Source organism: Anguilla rostrata, chromosome 8 (assembly GCF_018555375.3).
Source record: "Anguilla rostrata isolate EN2019 chromosome 8, ASM1855537v3, whole genome shotgun sequence".
Classification (NCBI taxonomy): Eukaryota; Metazoa; Chordata; class Actinopteri; order Anguilliformes; family Anguillidae; genus Anguilla; species Anguilla rostrata.
The window spans coordinates 32,359,521-32,380,639 of NC_057940.1; the positions used below are offsets into that span (position 1 = coordinate 32,359,521).

Below are 21,119 nucleotides of genomic sequence, written 5' to 3' on the forward strand. Positions count from 1 at the left end.
TCAGCCGACTAAGTTCACGGGTGGAAGAAACACATGACAGGACTTTTACTTTCTGACCCTCAAACTTTCCAGCTCTGTCAGTTGCAGTACAGTCTTCATACAGCCCTGCCCTTTCCCCTCCTCGCTCCACCTCTGTCCTCTGCTCCCGCTTTTGGGCAGAAGCACTGCAGGGGTTAAAGAACCGAGGCTTGACTCCAGAGTTGTCCCTTAGGCCATCGTGCTGAGTGTCCCTAAAGCTGAGAGGTGCTCCAGGTCCAGGAAGAGGTCGGTTGGGTGCAGCTGAGGTTACAGCCCCCTGTGCTCTGTGGGTAGCTGGACAGAGAGGTGGTCTGACCTGGACCTGCGTGTTTGTTTTGGATCCAAATACCTTTCTGTGCTCTATTGATCTTGCCTGGTGTAATTGAGCCTGCCAATATGACCAGAAGGCGGGGTTTGCAATTTTTTGAGAGTATTTCATTGGTTCCAAGACACCAGACAAGATCAGTAAAGCGTGGAAAATTATTTGAATCCAAAACAAATACGTATTTGACCCAGGTCTGGCCTGACCAAACATGAGCACACAGAACGCACAGTCCTGTGGAGTGCAGTCCTGTGGAGCACAGCCTGCGTTCTCTCCTCTCCAATCTGTGAGCCGCACATGCCCATGATCGCTGATTCGGCGCCATGTCCCTGGGGGCCTGCAGGACCAGATGGCGGGAAGCGGGCTGGGCAGTCAGGCTAAACGATGAAGACGGAGTCGGACAGCACAGGCATGGGCCTTCACAGAACCCAACCTGGGGTTTGGTCCAGGGCGGGTCCAGCCCAGAGACATAGCAGAATATTTTAGAGAGCTTCCTTATTAAGATTTGCTGAACAGCAAGATTTTCCTAAAATGTAAATCTAATTTGCTCTATTCAGGCGATTCTTTTTCATTTGTTGCCTTTCCACCTCAATCCTTTATCACCTCGTTCAATTACCTCACACTTGCCTGAACCAATTTTCATCTCTAAGCGATGCAGACAGCTGAAAAGGTCACTGGACCTTGCTTGAAATGAATGTTTCCAAGTTCTTGCCTTCATTCACTATGTTTACAGGAATTGTGCATTCAAATTCAGATTACAGCCAGAATAATTAATTACAGCAAAATAGTTTATTCATTGTTAATTTATTGTTACTTTACAAGGCCTCAAACAATCGATCAGCAAATAAACCAAAAGATTTATCTGAAATTTGCTTGAACAACATGCATGAAAAATTAGAGATACCTTTACATACGTCTTATTAGGGGCAGTAAAACTCCAGTCAATGCTAAATTAAAATCCCAATCAAACCTGATTGACTGGGACTAGCAAGAACAATGACAAGAATTCAGAATGGTTTACAGGACAAATATTGGCAAACATCATTCAACTTTATAGTAAATACACGTTTTGCGTGTGTGTACTGATGTGAGTGTGTAATGCAGTGTGTGATGTGTCTGTGCGTGTGTGTGTGTTTAGACAGAATGGCAGTTAGAGTTTCTCCTCGTATATGGGTTAGACAGCTGGATGGATGGAGCTCTCCTGGCAGGCTGTGACTTGGCTGAGTTACTGTGTCACACATGGAGGAGCAAGTGCAGTCACCAGGGAGACTCAGCAGGAAGTATGCTATCACTGTGACAGATTGGTCAATTAACCTTGTCTCCCCCCACCGTTCTCTGCCTCCCCATTTCTTTTTCACCGTGCCCTTCCTTCTGTCTGTGGTCTCTTGCTCCATCATTCTCTTTTTATATTCCTTTTTTCTCCTTCAATCTATTTTGGCTGCTCACCCCATCCCCTTCCTGTTGCTTTTCCTCTCTTCTTCTTCCGATTTCTCCCATCTCTCCCACTCCCTCCTCTCTTTCTCCTTGTATCCATTCCTTCCCCCCCCCCCAATTTTTTCTCCTTTTCTCTTTCCTGTTTCCTCCCCTCTTGGTCCTCCGGCTCCTCCCCCAGGTGTAACGCGCAGGACTACATGTGGCACAAGGGCTCCCGGTGCGAGGCGGTGATCACGGAGTTCCAGGTGATGTGCATCGCCATCGGAGCCGCCGCCCTCATGGTGCTGCTGCTCTTCATGATCACCGTCTTCTTCGCCAAGAAGCTGCACCTGCTCAAGACCGAGAACAGCAGGCTGCACAAGCGCAGGTGAGGCAGGGAGGAGAGAGGGGGAGAGGGAAGGGGAGAGTGAGAGAGAGAGAGAGAGAGAGAGAGAGAGAGAGAGAGAGAGAGGAAAAGGGGGAGCGAGAGAGAGAGAGGGAGAGAGAGAGAGACAGGGAAGGGGAGAGAGAGAGAGGGAGGGAGGGAGAGGGGGAGGGAGAGAGAGGGGGAGAGAGGGGAGGAGAGAGAGGGAGAGAGGGAGGGCTAGAGAGGTGAGAAAGGGAGAGAAAGGGAGAGAGAGTAGAACAGTGAAGAGGGATATATAGATAGGATAACAATGGGGAGAGAAAAGGGAGTGAGAGAGAGACAGATAATGAGAGTGTGTGTGTATGTGTATGTGAGAGAGAGAGAAATAGAGAGTGGGAGGTAGAGAGAGAATTTGCATATGGAACATGGTGGAAGAGTGAAAGCAGCGGCAGAAAAGGGAATGCAGAATAGCTGTGACAGGGGTGGGGGAAACAGGAAAAGGCTGATGATGAAGGATGGGACTGATGAAGAAAAATCAGAAGGATGAAGTGGAAGAATGGTGTGTGTGTGCACACGTGTGTGTCCCTGAGTGTGTATGTGCGTGTGTGTGTGTGTGTGTGTGTGTGGGTTCTTGCGTGTGTGCTTATATTGGGGCTATGCCCTTCTAAGCTGCCGTCCACATGGGTGGACAGAATGATGTACAGAGATATATAAAGCAACACTGTGTGTTGGTTCAGGAGAATCATTGATGTGTTTCCCCCTGCCTTGAACTCAAAGGACTGAAAGATTTGGCCATTCCCTGAGGATCTGCAAGATCCTTTTTTCCCTTTTGGCTTTGATGGAGCTTTGGGTAATCTCTTAGTGTCCTGGTGTTGAATTCAAAATCATCTCATCTCATCCCTCCTCTCTTCCGTCCGTCTAATTCCCCCACCCCCCCATTCTCTCTCTCCTCTCTCTCTCTCCCCCTCTCTCTCTCTCTCTCCTCTCCCCCCCCCTCTCTCTCTCTCTCTCTCTCTCTCAGTGCACACACACTGCAGAGTCAGGGCTGCAGTTACCTGCAGCAGATGGAGGAGTGGGCGGCTGATGTATTCATGTTGAACATCATACAGCCAATTCAGCACACACACACACACACACTCCACTCACATGCACACACCCACACACCCACACACACACACACACACACACACACACTCGCACTCACATGCACACACCCACCCACACACGCACACACACACACACACCTGTACACACATGCACACACCCACACAAACACGCATGCACACGCACACAGACACACACACAGACACACAAAAGCACCAGTGTGTGCTGGAGATGCAGAGGACTTTATGCAGCTGGCCTGCATCTTGTCTTTATTCTCCTTCAGATGCCCTCTCTCCCTCTCTTTCTTCCTGTCTCCTTTTCGCTCTCTGAGTGGTCTGTTCTTTTTTTTCTCTCACCTCTCCTTCTTCCTGCTCTCTTTCCTGACTACTGTATCCTGTCTGTTAACTACACACACACCAACGCGCACACACATGCACACACATCCCCAGGCTGCACAGCTGTATGTAGGTCACTGCTCCCTAAAGACTAGCACGCAGACGCAAACACACACACACACACACACACACCCTGGCTTGCGCTGTCAGGCTGGCCTACTTTCAGCTGGACTGGATGACATCACGCTCCAGATCGTGCATCCCAGCAGCCTTGTCCAGCACGCTCCATCTCGTGTCTTTCATTCACACAGGCACCGCACACCACACCCTCTCATCACACAGTACACGCAACACACACACACACCACACACACACACACACACACACACACATGACACACACACACACACACACACACACACACAACACACACACACACACACCACACATGTACACACACAAACACACACACTCACCAGTACACACACAGCACACACACACACACACACACCACATCACACACACACACACACACACACACCACATGTACACGCACACACACACACACACATGTGCACGCATGCACACACACACACACACACACACAGGTACACGCACATGCACACACACACACACACACTCACATGTACACACACACACACACACACACACACACACACTCACTCACATGTACACACACACACACACACTCACTCACATGTACTCACACACACACACCACATGTACACACACACACACACACACTCACATGTACACACACACACACACACACACACACACACACCACTCACATGTACCACACGACACACACACACACACACACATCACTCCATGTCACACACACACAAACACTCACTCCATGTACTCCACACACACACTCACATGTACACACCACACACACACACATCACATGTACACACACACACACACACACACACACTCACACTCACATGTACACGCACACACACACACACACACACACACTCACTCACATGTACACACACACACACACACTCACACTCACATGTACACACACACACACACACTCACATGTGCACACACACACAAACACACACACAGCCTCAGTCCTCAATCTGAAGTCTTTTTAGATTCCTTAAAGAAACTGATTGATTGTTATGGCCCAGTGCTCTGATCAGTGGCACAGAAAGAGACTTTTCCTTCCTTTGGTTTATGGGTCCTTATGTTACAGATACAAACTAGACACAGCCAGTAAGCATTTGCATACACACACACATAGACACACTTAAATACAGAAACACACAGACACACAGAGGCAGACACCCACACAGCATCTTAGAATGGTTAATATTTCTGTAATGTGCAGTGTGCATTTCAGTGCATTGAAACTTAATTAAAGCCATATGTATCCCACGTCAGCCACTCTCCCACAGCCCTGATGTGGTTGCTCTGATGGGGTGGAGCCCTCCTCCCCAGCCCCATTCCCCCATGACTAAGCCAGGTGATGCATTCATTGGCAAGTGCACTCCCCTCTCATGAAGAGGGACTTTTGCCACTTACACTGACAGTCGAACATGGAATGATAATATTCAAATTGATTTTATCAGTCTGCTCTGTGTAGAAGTTTTTGGAGCCATGGTAACCGTGTGGGAGCCAAACCGCCAACGTCGCTGCCCGCCTGCTGGAACCATGTTAATTGCGGGCGAAATTTGTATTTATTTTAATTTTTGAATGAGAGCCAGTGATGGAAAATGGAGCCTCCATTGCTTATTTTGGGTTTGGCATCCTGAGATTTACCCTTTAGCATAGAACTAAACTGCAGATGGCAACTGAGCACTTACAGCAGGGCTGCCCAACCCTGTTCCTGGAGATCTATCATCCTGCAGGTTCTTATTTCAGCCCTAATTTGACACACCTGATTCTACTAATTACCAGCTCAGTTAGATCTCTTGCTGTTGAATGAGGTGTGCTTTGTCACGGTTAGAGTGAAACCTTATGGAGTGGTAGATCTCCTGGAACAGGGTTGGGCATCCCTGATACACCCCAAAATGCCAGTCTGGAGACTGCCTGAAAGACATGGAATATGTTATTGACCTCTTTAAACGTTTTGTATTGGGCAACAGCCAAACTAAAGATCTATGCACTGATAGGTGTGCCTGGTTGCATCACAGAAAGGTTGATGTTTCAGCTATGCCCTGTGAAAACTGTAAGACTTGCATTAATGTTTTCATCTGCTTTTGTCTTTTTCTGTTGTGGTGTCTCTTGCTCTTCCTGTCCCCAAATATTTTTGCACCTCCTCCTTACCTCCCTTCTTTATCTTTTTGTCTTTACTTTACATTTTTACTCCCATCTCCCCATTTTCTATTCAAATTTTGATTTTATATTTTTCCTGTTCTCCTCTAATATCTCTCCTTCCCTTACTTCTCTCGGACTTCACCCTCTCTTCCCTTTCTCATTTCATCTTGATCTCTCCTTCTCTCCTCTTTTTCCTCTTACACTCACTCTTCTTCGCTCTCTTCCTCCCCACTCTCCTCTCCTCCCCCTCTCCCTCGCCACCTACTCCATCTTCACTCCTCATTCATCCTCTCTGTTGATCTCTTCCTCTGCCTCTCCGATTGCCTCCCCTTCTCTTTCTTCCTACCTCTCTCTCCTCCCTCCCTCCCTTCCTCCTCACAGCAGTAAGTACCGGCCTCCGTCAGAGCAGCACAATGATAATTTCTCCCTGTCCACCATCGCTGAGGGCTCCCACCCAAACGTAAGGAAACTTTGTGACACCCCGCCCAGCCTCCCTCATGCGCGTGCTTTGGCTTACTATGATAACATTATCTGTCAGGTAACGTGCCTCTCGTCTCTCTTTCCTCGCTCTGCATGGGCCTGAGTGTCTCCCCTGGGGGGCTCTCTCAGGGGGGCGGGCCTGTACCCCGACTGACGCCCCGTCACCATGGCAATGACATTCCAGGGTGTGTCTCCACACAAGGCCAGGGACAGTGGAGGAATACATAAGTGTTAAATGTATCTGTGCAGGTGCATTTAGAAATATCCCAAAAATGATTTAATTGTAGTGACATGTCTATTACTTATACATTCGCATACACCAAAAATTTGCTTTCTGTTTTGTTAGACTTTATAATTTTAAATGTGATTTGACTTAATATATATTAATGGGAGATAAATAGCTCTCATTTTGACCTTTTACATTTTTTGAAGCTGCGAGTGTTATTTAATTATATATTGGCTCTGAACTAGTTGTAGCTACATATACAACATGCTTAATTTCCAATAGTAATTGACATGTATAATATGAGCCTCGTGGACCCAAATGAAAAAACCCCTGCCATACTTTTTAAAATAACCTCTGATTTGTTCGGGGAGTGGGGGGTGGGTAAATTTGTCAATGGCAGGCCTGTCCCAGAGAAAGCCCCAACTTTGCTCCTTTTTAACCACCTCTTGCATCTGGTCCATTGCTGCATGCTTCATGGACTCGCATGCGCCCCTCCAATTGTGGGTGGCCATGCGTGGAACTGCGGCTTGTCAGTTTGCACTGCTGCTATATTCGTTTGTCTGTCTGTCTGTATGTCTGTCGTCTGTCAACTTCACACGTTTATCCTGGTTCAGGGTTAGAAGCTGATGGGGTGATATGATTGGACGGTTAGTGGGGGTAGACTGGGTGGAATGATGGACATCAGATCAATGCACTCCTGTGGGTTCCTGGTGGGTTCAAACATAGAATCTTCCAGGCAGTAGGGATAAACATCTGAGATACAATATCATACCCGCTCCACAGGGGGCGCCAGACAAACCAGTGAGTAGACTAACAGACAGCAGGTAGTACCTGACAGCAGCCTTTGTAGAGCTAACTCAGTTGTAGATTTACTGTAGTTGATGGGAACTCTTATCAGGTCTGGTACTGGGTCTCCAGAACTCAAGTTTGCCTTAGTAGGCACTCACCCAGCCCATATCTATTCAGTTCTCCTTCAGATACATTTAAGAATATTTATAATTTCATAACATGGTTGTATGTTTTGACCACACAGCGTATTGCGTATTGCGTATTCTAATTAATAGCGACATTAAACTTGGATTGAAAACATACTCTGATGGACACAGCTGCTCAGCACTATGTCAAAATATAATTTGTGACCAAATGTTAATAATAGTATAGATTAATGATCAAAACATTTTCATTGAACTCACCTCAGACCCTTTTCTGTGCAGTTGTGGTGCCTGAAGGACATTTGTGCTGAATGTCTCCATTTAAAATGGAAATTCATTAAGCCAGTCAATGATTTGTTTATGATAATGGTTCTGAAATTGGAAAAAAATGTTGACCCAGTTTCTTCTCAGGGTTGTACCTACCACAGTACTGTGAAACCTTGGTGAACTTATTTGAAAACTGAAGATGAATTGTGGCGCAACTTTTATTTTGCACAAAGCTAACAAAATATGTTATTGTGTTTATGTGTAAAGTGATTTTACGGATTTAGGTGCCCTCATCAACCTAACTTAAAATAACCTAATATCTAATAATAAATTAAGATCACTTTACAGTACCAGACCTGAGTGAGTGTATGAAAGAAATGTGTAATGTGCCACGCAGGGGTGTGCAGACAGGCTTATTTTAACCACAGAAGGAGACACACGGAGTGACAATCGCTCCATCGAGACATCTTTTTAACAAAATAAAATGGTTGCCATGGTGCTAAAACATTGTCAAAATCACAACACGATTTGCTTCCACCCACAGTGCACTACTTTACCAGAGCAGCTCACTGGCTGGGTAACCAAAGCAGTGTGCTCTGACTTTCATCACACACACACACACACACACACACACACAGATTCTGCAAATCACCTCCCCCTGGGTCTCTCTCTAAGAAGATGTGTTACTTTCTGTGAAGTGTAACCCTCTCCTGACCCCCCCCCTCCCCCCCAGAAAACCATGAACAGATACACGTGGGAGTGTAAGACCAAAGAGGAGCCTGACAGCGAGGTAAGCAGACCCAAAAACGACCCCCTCGAACCCGGGCGGCACCCCTCCTCTCATTGTGCTGTTACCCTGGGGACACACCGCCAGCCCTCTTGAACCCGGGTGTCCGTTTTTTCCCGTTGCGCCACGACCTTGTCAGTCGACCTTGACAGCGTGACTCGTGCCATTTGAGTAACCCCGCACCCCATTGTGCTGTGGCCCAGTCAGTCACACACTTTCTTCCAACTGCAGCTGAAGAGAGCGTAATGCCTGGCACGGTGTGTTGCCCTGGTCCATTTCAGGTTTCTGGGCTGTGAAGTCTCGCAGAACCTTTTTTATGTACCTTTGTAAAATACAATAAGTTACCATCTCGGTTAACTTCAACTGGAGCTTAGATAATTATGGTTGTACTGTAGTTAAGTGAGTGTGAAGATTACCTTCCTTAAAATGCGCAGACAGATCAGTGGATAAGAGTTGCTCAGCAGTACACCTTTGGGTTCATTCGTCAGCTCAACAGATTTACCCCTTCCACCATGGTCCTTCCACCATGAACAAACTTTTTGACTTTTTTGTCTTGAGGCTGAGGGACCTTTGTCTGGTGTTGAAGTGTTTGACTGCCCATGTCCCCTGAAAGTGGAGCTCCTAGCTGAACAGCGGGAGGGACGCTGTAAGTGTAAATTAAGAGCAGGTTCAGAGCCAGAGGGCTCTTTACAGTGGTGGGCATGGGGTGCTTTTCCAGCCGTGATGATTTCTGTGTTTCTGAGTCACCGCGCCCCTACAGAAATGGCCCGTGCTGATTGGCAGAGATCGATACAGCGCCGGCGGCGTGATGGAAAAAAAAAACGCGCTCGCCGCTTCCCCGGTCCTCGTGACCTTGGCGTGAGCCCTCGGACGGAAAGCAGTCAATATTAGACGCGGCTCGCCGCGCGGTTCTGCGCCCCGGTTTGATTAGTTCCGTGCTCACAGGCGCACATGGGATGGGTCAATACCAAACTGCAGAAGAGCAGCCTGTTTCACAGTTCATGTATATCTAATCTTTTCTGCATGGCTAATGGAGATTGCGTTCTGTTTCTCGTGAGTGTAGATTTTATGAGTTTTGAAGGCACCTAAGACTGTTCTATGAGACCATAAACAACTGAGTTTGGTTGTATTTTTTAGCTCAGACCTTAAATGGACCAAACATCTATGACCACTTGATACTTGACTGTATCTTCCAACAACGGATTCACTGCAGTTTTGTACAATTACTATTGTACCTTTTAGTTAACAGCAGTGCTCATGTTTGCTTTCTTCGCCAGAAGCCACCTTTAGCTTCAAGGCTTTTAAAGTAAAATTTTACTCTCTGCAAGAAACTAGCATTCACACACCTGCCCCCATTTCTCCAGCCGTGGTGTGAGTCCAACCACCAGAACCCAGAATAAGTGAAAGAAATTTAAGGACCGGGTCCAACACAGCACTGTCCTTCCTCACTTCCTGAGACCCTGCCTCTCCATCCGTTCCCCTTCCCCACAGTCTAAAAACGTAATTGCCAAGCTCAGCTTCACACTGTTTATCCAACTGACCCAACTCCCTCCCTGTTTAAAACATGCCAGGGTGTTCAATGTACGTGTGACAACTTTCTACTTTTCAATTTTAGGTCCCCAATGAGCAATGCACTGTAGTATCCTATCTGTCCCCTAATGTAAGACTCTGGAGGTGCACTGTACCCAAAACCTGTCCTGAAATTACTTGAGCATTTCAGGTTATGTGCATTGCTCAAGGGTATGCTACAATCCAGAGCCAATGCCCCCTTAACACTACAGCTCACTGCAGTGTAGTGATACATGAACAATGGGTGTCCAGTCCACTTAAGAGGGACTGCAAGTCTCAAGGGCACCTTGTACAGAACACAGAGAACATGTTTCACAAAATGAAACACCCAAAGAATAACAATTCTCTTCAGAAAACTCCCATCAGCAGGTGGTGGGCAGTGTCTTTCAGGGGAACAGAAAGCTGTTTCCTCATGTTTTTACACATCAGCTTTTGTCTGACAGACAGGTAGTCTTTAAGTCTGGAAAAGGAGCTTAAAGTGTCCCTGGCAATTTTTGGACATTTATGCATTGCCTTTTGGTTAGTGCATAAATGCAAGCTTTATACATGCACTGGGTGTGATATATTCTTGGATAATACATTTGTGTTAAATGTCAAAGAAAAGGATTCACGCATTTGTGGTGTTCCTGTGATACCCCTCAGTACCGTTGTCCCTTTGAAATAAAGAACAGCACTGTATCCAGAACGCGCTGAAACACAAAATTTTCCAGTTTCACGCCGACGGAAGAAACGAAGCTCCGTATCCCATAAGCCCGGAGGTCGGGTGCGCCCACATCCTGCCCGAAGTCACAATCTGACTGCAGCTCAATGGGTAAATCTGCTCCCATCCGTCTCCTTCACCCTGAAGGAACAGCGCGTTGAATTCAATAGCGGGCGAGCTCGCACATTCCCGCCCCGCTGCGCGCGGATCCTCCCGAGATCAGTTTTTTTCGGATGTGCGAGCCCGCGAACGGCTCGCGTCGCGCCGAGGCAGGGACGAGCGCGGAATGAATGCATTCCCGATCTCGCAATTATCGTCTTGAGCACAACGCAGGATGCGAGGAGACTTCGCTTAGCTGAATGCAAAGACTTAGCAGGCTTTGTGGCTGTTAAAAAATGACATGAAAAGAAATGGTGTTGATAAGGAAGTGAATCAGTCTCAATGATGTAATTGCTTTCTTTACAACAGGAGCGGTGTACTGAAATGAAATGCTTTCTCCCCCCCCCCCCCCCATTACTGCTCTAACCAGGATATGTACGGTTAGTAATTACAGCGAAACTCATCCGTTCTCTGCTGGAATCGTAATAAACGGATGTTCTTTATGGGTGTAGGGCTGCAAGCCAATCTCACCTGCTGTGACACTATTGGGTTACTTGGCCCAGGCGAGGAGGGGCGGGGCTGGGACTGGTTTGAGGAGGAGGGGCTGTATAGGGGTATGGTGTCTGTGTTTGGGGTGGGGCTATGCATGTGCGCATGTGTCTGTTTCTGGGGTGACGGGGTACAGGGCAGTCCCTTGTGCAGCCCTTGCTCCTCTTCTGTCCTACCCCCAAATATTCAGCCTCCCTGGGTGTGCTCAGATCACACCCAACTCGGTCACAGACCACCCAAGTAACAAATGCACCGTTCTGCACATCTCTCTGGGGACTGGCATGCTTTGCAACTTAACAGGGCACTCTAGGTATACAAGAGCACTGCTCAACTTTAGTAAGGGCCGGCTCCACTTTGTGTCTTTAATTCCTGTGAGGCAGTCTGGTCTCTGCTCATGTTAATGCCTCTTCAGTAAGACCCTCCAGGCATTGTCAGAGGCTCTGTGCCCATGCAGACTGGCTTGGCTGCATGTCTTGTGTTGCGCTGCTTGCTGGAAGCCGCCTCTCTTGGCTGTTTTCCTTTTTTCCGCTCCTGGCATCGCGGACGGAGTGGCGCTCGGCTTGGTTGGCAGCATGCACAGCACCTCTGAGGATCTCTCTGAGCCAACGGGGTGATGTCACTGTGAGCGCAGCCCCACAGCGGCCCTCCTTTGGCTTCAGGTCAAATGCTAAGGGGAGCAGTAATAGGTCCGTGCCCCACGGCCCGGCCAATAACGTGCATCCATCTGATGATGTCATCTGCACTCCTCCCTTCTAACACCTACTGCTGAGCTTGCTAATAGAAATACTCTTTGCAGATGTGTGGAACAGCTCAGGGGGCAAGTCCCTGTTTGTTTTTTCCAGGCTGAAATGCACAACTTCAAATGTGGCCCAGTAATACCAATGGACAGTGTAAAACACACCATTACAGGACTGAAAAGTAGAGCTAGGTGATGGGTGAATTCCATGTTTTAAGGTCATATTATGCAGTAGTCATTTTAATGCTAGCAAATTCTTAATGTTCACATGTACACATCTAATCCAATGAGATTTGAGATTAGAGATTTGCAAATCAAAAATAAAAAAGTTAAATTCTTTTGAAGCTTTATTTTATAATGCTTCAGAATGTAACCACAAATACTGGAGTGCCCTGTGCCCTAGAATAAAGTTGTAAAATCTTTTAGAGACATACAAACTACGTAATCTTAAAATTCGGCGCGTAAGCAGAAAAAGGGTGTTTGCAGGCTGTGCAGTGTGGAGGTGTGAAAATGGCAGAGCACGGGTGTCGGCGTGGGGCTAATGGGGGGCGGGGCATGTCGTTCCACAGGACGACCCTAACTCCCAGAACAAGCTGGAGGACCCCGTGAAGGCTCCCCCGCCCAAGGAGGACGAGCCCCTCAACATCCAAAACTCGCTCACCCCCAAACACGAGAACAACCACCTGGCCAGCGAGGAGAACTCTTCGGAGGTAAACTCGCTGCAGAATAACATGATGTAACACCGCAACCCGCGGGCGCCACTGTCTCCCTCCCTGCTGCTGCAGCTGCCGCCTCCTCGCCACGTCACGTCACGTCACGTCACTCCAGAAACTCGACAACCGCTGGCCGCCCCAATGCCCCCCCCTCCCCCCTTTGCCGTTGACCCCTGACTCTCACTGCTCTATCCCTGAAACCTCGCCTTGTCCTGCTCAATACTGGCATGCGTTGGTGTATTTTGTACAAATGGAAAAAAAAGCTAAAGATTTATGAACAAAAAAAGAAAATTTTACAAAAAAGAAACAAGAAGTGAAACATAAACTCCCGAGAGGTTTTGGTGTTTGTTTCAGTGCGTATGTATCAATATATGAAACAAAAATGCTTGGATTGATATATATATATATTCAAAAACACAATGTGTCTTCAATTTAATTGATGTGATTTCTAATCCTTTGATGTATTTGAGGTTTTTTTTGTACTTTTTTGGGAATACAAAGGAAAACAAAAAAAATATCAGACAGTTGTTGAAATAAAACTTTTTAACATTAAAGGCATTGTCCCTGTGTGTTCCTGATCTAGGCTAGTCCTCATCCCTCTCTGTCTCTTGCTTGCTTTTTTGCGATTGTGCATGGCTTTGACACTTCCCTGAACAGCACGCTGAAACGTTTAAGTAGATATATCTTTTTATTCAGGATTTTAGTGTCACCATAGACTTTTGATCCATGTTTTTTTTAAATATGTTTTTTCAATAAGAAAATTCCAAATAAATATTGTGAAATTGACTTGAAACTGACACACTTGCTTAGCAGTAATGGAGGTTAGCAGAAATACTGTTCAGATATTTTTGGACTTAATTCATATTTGTGTTGCAATTTGAGTGAATAAAACACTGCCACTGTTTTTGTTATGACTGGACGCTGAGTAGTCAGCACCATGGACAGCTCCACTTGCCTTGACCAGACAGCCCAGAGCTGGACATAATTATCTCCTGCATCAAAATACTCCTGGTGTACTTTCCAGCATTGCCTCCTCTCTAACATACCCAATCTGCACAATCTCCCAAGTACACACCTTGCATTTACAAGGATCAGTGTTGTGCTGGACTAGTTACTGCATGCATGTGTTACTCAAATGAATGTAGAGTGAGCCAGCTGCCTGGATAATGATAAAGATCATGTCTTGCGCACACTTAAGTCCTATAAATACACTTGTTACTGTATAATTAACATGGCTTCCCTCACAAACATGTCTCTTCTGTGTGGATTTCCTTTGACACGGTTTCAGCATCATTCCCTCCCTCTTAAAGCGCACACAAGGCTGTTCATTGAATACAACTGGTTTAAACTGCCATTATCATGATTATTTTTTATGCATTTCACATTAATTATAGCTCAGGATATGGATAATTTGATGTGCTAAACACATATCAAAGCCATGGACCTTACAAGGCTGATTCATAAATACCTGTTAGACCAGAAGGACCCTGGCATGTCTTTTGCTGTCTTTAATTGAGATGTAATTTACATGCAAACAACTCCAGATACCTGCATTTTGATTGTGTCTTTCCTCTTGTTATGTGGGCAAGGGTAATAATGTGTTGGTAGCTCCGTAATAACAGAAATCCTGTTGGGCTCGAATCAGTGTGTTCCTTCACAAAATGTCCTGCGTTCACACTGCTGACTCCAGCAGCAGCCGGTCTCCATGTGTGCATGCTCCCCTCTCTCCTGGCATCCCAGTTCCCGTCTGAGCTCCTCCAGATGCACTCACAGCCCGGCAATCATCAATCACCGATCACGTGATTGAATAAAACATCGTCAGAATAAAACATCAGCATATATCAGTTGAGCATCTACGTTTTATTCAGCATATACACTACATGGCCAAAAGTATGTGGATACCTGACATCCAGCATCTCATCCAAAAGTTTGGGCATAAATGTGGAGTTGGTCCACCCTTTGCTTCTATAACAACCTCCACTCTTCTGGGAAGGCTTTATACTGGATTTTGGAGCATTGCTGCAGGGATTTGCTTCCATTCAGCCAGAAGGTTGTGGTCGGGCAATTAGGCCTGGCTCTCAGTTGGCTTTCCAATTGATCCCAAAGGTGTTGGATGGGGTTGAGGCCAAGGCTCGGTGCAGACCAGTCAAATTCTTCCACACCGTTATTGGCAAAACCTTTTCTATATGGACCTCGCTGTGTGCCTAGGAGCATTGTCATGCTGAAACAGGAAAGGGCTTTCCCCAAACTGTTGGTGAGGCACAAGCTTCTAGAGTGTGATTGAATGCTGTAGCATTAAATTCGCTTTCGTAGAAAGTGTAGATGGTTTGTCGGCTAAAGCAACTGATACAATGTACAACTGCAACATTACAATGGAAATGTAGCAAGCGACTGCCATATCCAATCTCCAGTATATATAGTTATATATACAGGGGTTAAAATGGGATTTGGGAGGTGGGTGGACCCTGAGATCCGGTGTGAGGTGGGTGAAAAAAGGTACAAACCAATGAATGTCTCAGCTCAAAATAGTTGTATCTTTAATGTATTGTGCACATAATTGTAATTAAGGAAAACAATGTTTTAAAAAGCATGTATACTATTGAAGCTTTTACATAATATATATCAAGTTTATTGAGTGTCATTAATGCTGAGAATTTTTCCACCCACGAAAATAATCGGTCATCCTCCTCTTGTCCTCAATTTGTTCTTCCTTTATCCATCTTTCTTAAACTGGTGAGGCGCAAAACTTTCCTTCAAACTAGGCTAATCACTGATCTCAAACTGTTTTAATTCATTTTCAGTGATTAACAAGCATGCACACATCTGACTAATCAATTGGAAAGGGACACAGCTTCTTCGCATTGTGTTAGGGAGATTAAATGATAAATGCGATTTAGAAAAATTCGTTTTAATCACTTAGCAGTGGTGGAATCTTCCCCTGATTTTCCTTGAGTATCAATACAATTAATCCACAAAATAGGCTATTCAATACTATCATATATAGCCAGCTCTCCCCAAATAGGCAGTTTTAACGAGTAGCCTACGCCTTATAGCCTACATTTATTTTCATTTGCAGTACGAAATTGTGCACATTTTTAATCAACATTATTTGCAGATACGTGCACTTCTTTCTCCGCACTCGTATTCATGGCAAATATCTGCAATGCGTAGATTGTAGTGAAGTGACGGTTTTGTTTTTGCTGGTTATTCTGAAAGCTAACACGGTAGATAGTATCTTGTTTAAGTGTAGATTACTTGGTGATTAAAACGGATTTTTAACGGATAAATGATTTAATCCCCCTAACACGGTATGACGCTGTGTGATAGGCTACTTGCCATTTGATTAATCCGATTGTTGGCACGCTTGATTATAAAGGAAAATCACGAATGAAAACAGGTTGAGATCAATGATTAGTTTAAAGGAAAGTTTTGTGCCCCACCGATTTCAGCTCACCAGTCGCCGCTGAATAAAACGTTATGTAGCCTATGTGCGAAATATTCAATCCTAGTTTAGCTGTTGACCAGCAACCAGCTGATTTTGCTCAAGCAATCAAAGTTGCGGTTAATAATAGCCGGCGTTCGCGGGGGCTGTTTATTAATCTCTCTTTAAAATGTTGCATAGATGAAATTAGTTAATTAATTAATTAATGTTAATGAAATTACCTACACCGTCAGCTTCCAAACAATCAAGACAATCAATGATATTTTTCTTTCTGTGCCTGTCTTTATAAACGACTGTTCCTCCCAAGTTTTTTTCTTCGGATTTTTGATTGGTTGAGCGAGTAACTGGCTAGAGGGAGCACATGGACTGGAGCCTACGAAAAATGGACTGTATTGTCATAGAACTGCCGGTCAAAATTATTTATTTATTTACCAAAGGTAGGTGGACGCCGTCCAGTCCGCGTCCACCCCCAATTTAACCGCTGGTTATATAGTTACATAGTTAATATACACGAACTCATGCAATCCCACCCACTTATTAAAAATGTTAATAACCTGCGCACCCATAAATTATATTTCCTCCAGTCCATAATTTCTACAAAATACCCAGTGGCTACAATATTTCCTGCGATCTACAGGTAGGTGAAATTAATTGGATTTATAACCTGGACAGAAGTTGTAAAGCTCCTGTTCCTGTGTAGCAGAAGTTTACATTGTTATTTAGAGTAGGACTGTGGTACTATTTATGGTAGTATCTGTAACAGTTACATGAATGAACACGTAATGTGTAGAGCTGAATAAACCTAAAGCTTAGAAAAACAACCATTTAGTTTTACCAGCTTTCACAGTTGAGATACGTGAGACTGATCAGCAGTCCTGCACATGCGTGTTTTAACCACAGCGTCATTCATCATTTCTCTCACACTCTCACCCATATCCACTCCAATGCTCCTATACTTGGGTGAGCCAATAGCCTACAAATGCCCTGTGTCAGGCTTGTATGACAGTTTTTTCGGTGTCTATAAATCTATAAAATTTGCTTTCTGTGTGACCTATAGCATCAAACTGAATACAACCTAAAGCCATGTAAATGTGTTTTCATTTCAGTCATTATTCTGCTTTGTGGAGTATCCATGCCTGATATTCTCCTGTGTCTTTATATGATGTGCATATAACTGGATCGGATCATATAACAGCCTGGAAAGAACAGTCTGCGGATTTGGGAAACAGTTTATTAAATGGAAAAGTAGAGTAGCCTGCTGAAGGGGAACAAAATGTGCTTATTTATGTTTTCATTTTTGCGGCATGGAGTGTACTAGCTTCAGTTTGCCACATCCGTGGCTTGAACTGTAATCAGTGCCACTAAACAGGCCGCCATTATTTTCTGCATCTCTGCACTGCTAATAACCGCCATTCTTCACCATGTTCTTTCCAAGAACAGTCGTCTTTGCCTGTAGAGGTTTCTCACGTTTCCGACAGCCCTGGATGTGGCAGAAAGTAAATAAATAAAATCTCCAGTGCATAATTGTATTTGTAAGATGGCTTCTTGGAACGGTGTGTTTTTGATCTTCGCCACAGAAAGAAAAAAGAAGAATTCTAGAGTGTCATTAGTGAACATCAAAACCAAGCTGGCAATTTTCATAATTACTGAACCAACGTGTGACTTGATTCTCTGCGGCATATTCCAGACACCTCTCTTCTACTCTTATAACTCCCTGCTCTGGAACCGCACAAGCGCTGAGGTTTTAACAGGCTGTCAGTTGTTGTATGACTACATTTTTACATGCTTTAATTTATTGAAAAGTTGCGTTAAAATATACTGTACTGAATTCTAAAACATAAGGCAGGCAGATCTCCATGGTGATACAAGTACCAATATGTGTTTTTATAATTTGTGTTACTCATGCACTACCCCCATCTCCCAGCACACACAAGCACACACTCATGCACACACATGCACACAAACACACACACATTCAGGGGCGGATTTTGAGGATCTAATTTAAATCCATTTTCACAATAGAATTTCTCAAACCCTGTTGGGTGCCATGGTAACTGCCTGTGCAGAATGCCAGTGCTGAAAGGAACAAACAAATGTTCATGAGCAGCAGGAAGTGTGAAGGCTTGGCTCAGGAGCATATGTTCATGCTAACACCGGGAGCGCTGTTTAAATCCTCCAAATGCTCCTGGCTCTCCTGGGCTGTTTGTCATTAATTCACCTTCCTTACCTGTGTAATCCCCGTTGATGCTGCAGCAGTCAGTTTGAGCTTCTCTGATTTATCATTGTTCCGTCAGTCTCATGGAACCAAAAGACCAAATCAACACGTAGGCAGTCGAAGAAGGAAAATTTGCTTCCCTGCCAGTGACATTGAGTGACATTTTCAATCGTGGGCGGTGTTCTGTTTCTGTGCTTGTTCACGACAGCCTCAGAGAAAGGAGAATGGTGTTAAAGATCCATTTTGATTTCTTCCATCTAACATCACCGCGAGCCCTTTCCCCATTTTACAGCACACCTACTGTACACGTGGGCTTATGTTCACTGTGTCAGTTCGTGCGTGCGTGTGTGTGTGTGTGTGTGTGTGAGAGAGAGAGAGAGAGGAAGACAAAAAGAGGGAGAGAAAGAGATGGCTGTGGCTGATGCATCTTATTAGCATCACAAAATCTGAATAAAACTGGTTGCATACTGAATCTTAATAAGTCACTCGAAAACTGTCATGGTCCATGGCCAGCAGTACGAGTATCTGTCCTGACTACATGGTACAGCTGTACTGCCCATAACAGGCTGTAAATGATCACCATCTAATAAGGATATTAATGCCGCCTACATCGCTGCAGTCATAGGCATTGCATTGCCAAATGGATCACCGCGTTGCTGCGTGGGTTGCAGTGGAGGAGGGGCACTGAACAAATAAACCTGGGCTTGTATTCATAAAGCATTTCAGAGCAGATCTAGAATCAGGCACACTCTGTCCATCTCCCATCTTTATCCCTATGAGCAAAGAGGCAAAGCTGATCCTAGATTTGAATGAATGGGGCCCTTGGCATCGGGCTCTGGGGGTGGCATCCTGCGTTTCAATGCAATGTTGGGTACTACCTGGCACTGCTGTCACAGTCAAGCAAGGTGTAGCGCTTATTAATCTAGAAAGCTCCAGTAAAAATATGTGAATTTTAATGGACTTCACCCTCCGTGAATGCCATGTGAGAGAGGGAGTGAGAGAGTTGTCCTTTGTCCAGGTCCTCCAGGGCCCTGGGTTCCCGTGTGAGAGCTCGACCTCGCGACTCAGGTTGGCTTTAATGAGCAGCTGCTCGTGCGCCCGGGCTGAGCGGGTGGAGGGCTCTTTAAAGAGGCCCTGTGAGCCCCACTCTCGGCTCGGAACCTCCCGCTGTCCCCCGCTTTGAAATGGGCGTGAGTGAAGAGCCCTCAGAGCCCTGTGAGAACATACGAGGCCTCCAAACCTCACCTCGCTCCTCTCTCTGTTAAACCCCACCCCTCTCCCTGCCAAAGTCTCTTTCCCTCTCTTCAAAAGCTCTCATCAAGCTCATCCATCGTCATAGCAACCCTGCCTGATGCAAAGTAAAGTGAGACCAGGATTTTATCTAGCTAAAACAAGATTGTTCATATGTACAGTATCTCTCTGTAATATATATGGAGTGATGCACGAGTACCAGACATGCACGCACATTTGAATTGTGTTATTGGTTTGCACAGTCCTCATTTTAATCTCCTACATTTTTATTGATTATCAGACATGTGCCACAGAGAAAAATTGAGTTCATATAGCAATGCCTCTCAAATGGATTTGTAGACTGACCAACTGACTGACTGCATGGTGATGCTGGGCCTGTAGGTCATTTGATTCAATGCTAAGGTATCTGCAATCACTTTCCTATGACTTATGGGTGCAAAAAACAAGAAAACAAATAAACGCTTCTTGTTTTTTGAGTCAGTAAGTACATCAATATAGTTTTTATTTTCATTGTTCTCAGGGTGACCAAGGATTTTGGAGGATAGCATGATCACGGTCTACTTAAATAGTCTTTGTTCTTGCCATGGATGTTTTCAGAAATCATGCAATTTGTGATGTGATACTCATGCATAGATCTGACATGACGCCATTTAAGTTATAAAATTATGTCACTGAGTGTGAAGGCAGGTGATTGGCTACATTGTCCTTGAGGATCCAAGAGCAAGTGTGTGTGTTTGTGTGTGTGTCACTGACAGGGCGGGGTCACCATCGACCTGGAGCTGCTTCTCCCCAAAGAGGCTAAGATGAGGCCTCACTCCAGCCCACCCCTTCACTACAATGTCTTCCTCTACAAACTGCCCAAGTCTCCAGAGCTAGCCAGGGGGAGGAGTCAGTCCAGAGACCGGGAGCAGCGCCCCCACCCCCCGCCGTCCCCGCGCTCGGGCTACAGCCCGGTCAGCACTCGCTCCCTGCCCCCGCTGCCCACCAGGGGGCCCGGCGCGCGAGCGGGCAAAGCATGTACCCCCTGACCCTGGCACATGCACCACCCAACCTGGGCACAGGCACAATCATCTTTGACTAAGACACAGTTACACACCGACTAGCACACACTGGAACACCGACCGACACGTTCATGGACATTCTGATTGACTGTCATACAGGAAGTATCTGCTATACTGTTTTACACACTGACTGGCACTGAATGGCCTGGTAAATATGGCCCCCAATTGGCCCAGTGTTGGCCTTAGGTACATTTTTATCAGGGCTGATAAAAATGTTCAAACCCATGCCAACAGTAAT

At 45.6% G+C, this 21,119-nt stretch overlaps 1 protein-coding gene across 11 annotated transcripts in view; it reads left to right on the top strand.

The window, feature by feature from the left end:
* The window catches only part of LOC135261438 (chondroitin sulfate proteoglycan 5-like), a 31,055-nt gene extending 17,589 nt beyond the window's left edge, over positions 1-13,466 (top strand). For 2 of the 11 annotated variants that reach the window (XM_064347733.1, XM_064347741.1), the window contains exons 3-6: positions 1,953-2,141; positions 6,236-6,392; positions 8,493-8,549; positions 12,769-13,466. In XM_064347733.1, the coding sequence (XP_064203803.1) occupies positions 1,953-2,141; positions 6,236-6,392; positions 8,493-8,549; positions 12,769-12,939 (574 nt within the window). In that variant the 3' untranslated portion in view covers positions 12,940-13,466. Of the gene's footprint in view, positions 1-1,952; positions 2,142-6,235; positions 6,393-8,492; positions 8,550-10,825; positions 10,927-12,768 lie in introns of all 11 variants that reach the window. The other 9 variants (XM_064347740.1, XM_064347744.1, XM_064347734.1 and 6 more) reach the window with 9 other exon arrangements.
* The last annotated feature ends 7,653 nt before the right edge of the window (positions 13,467-21,119 follow it).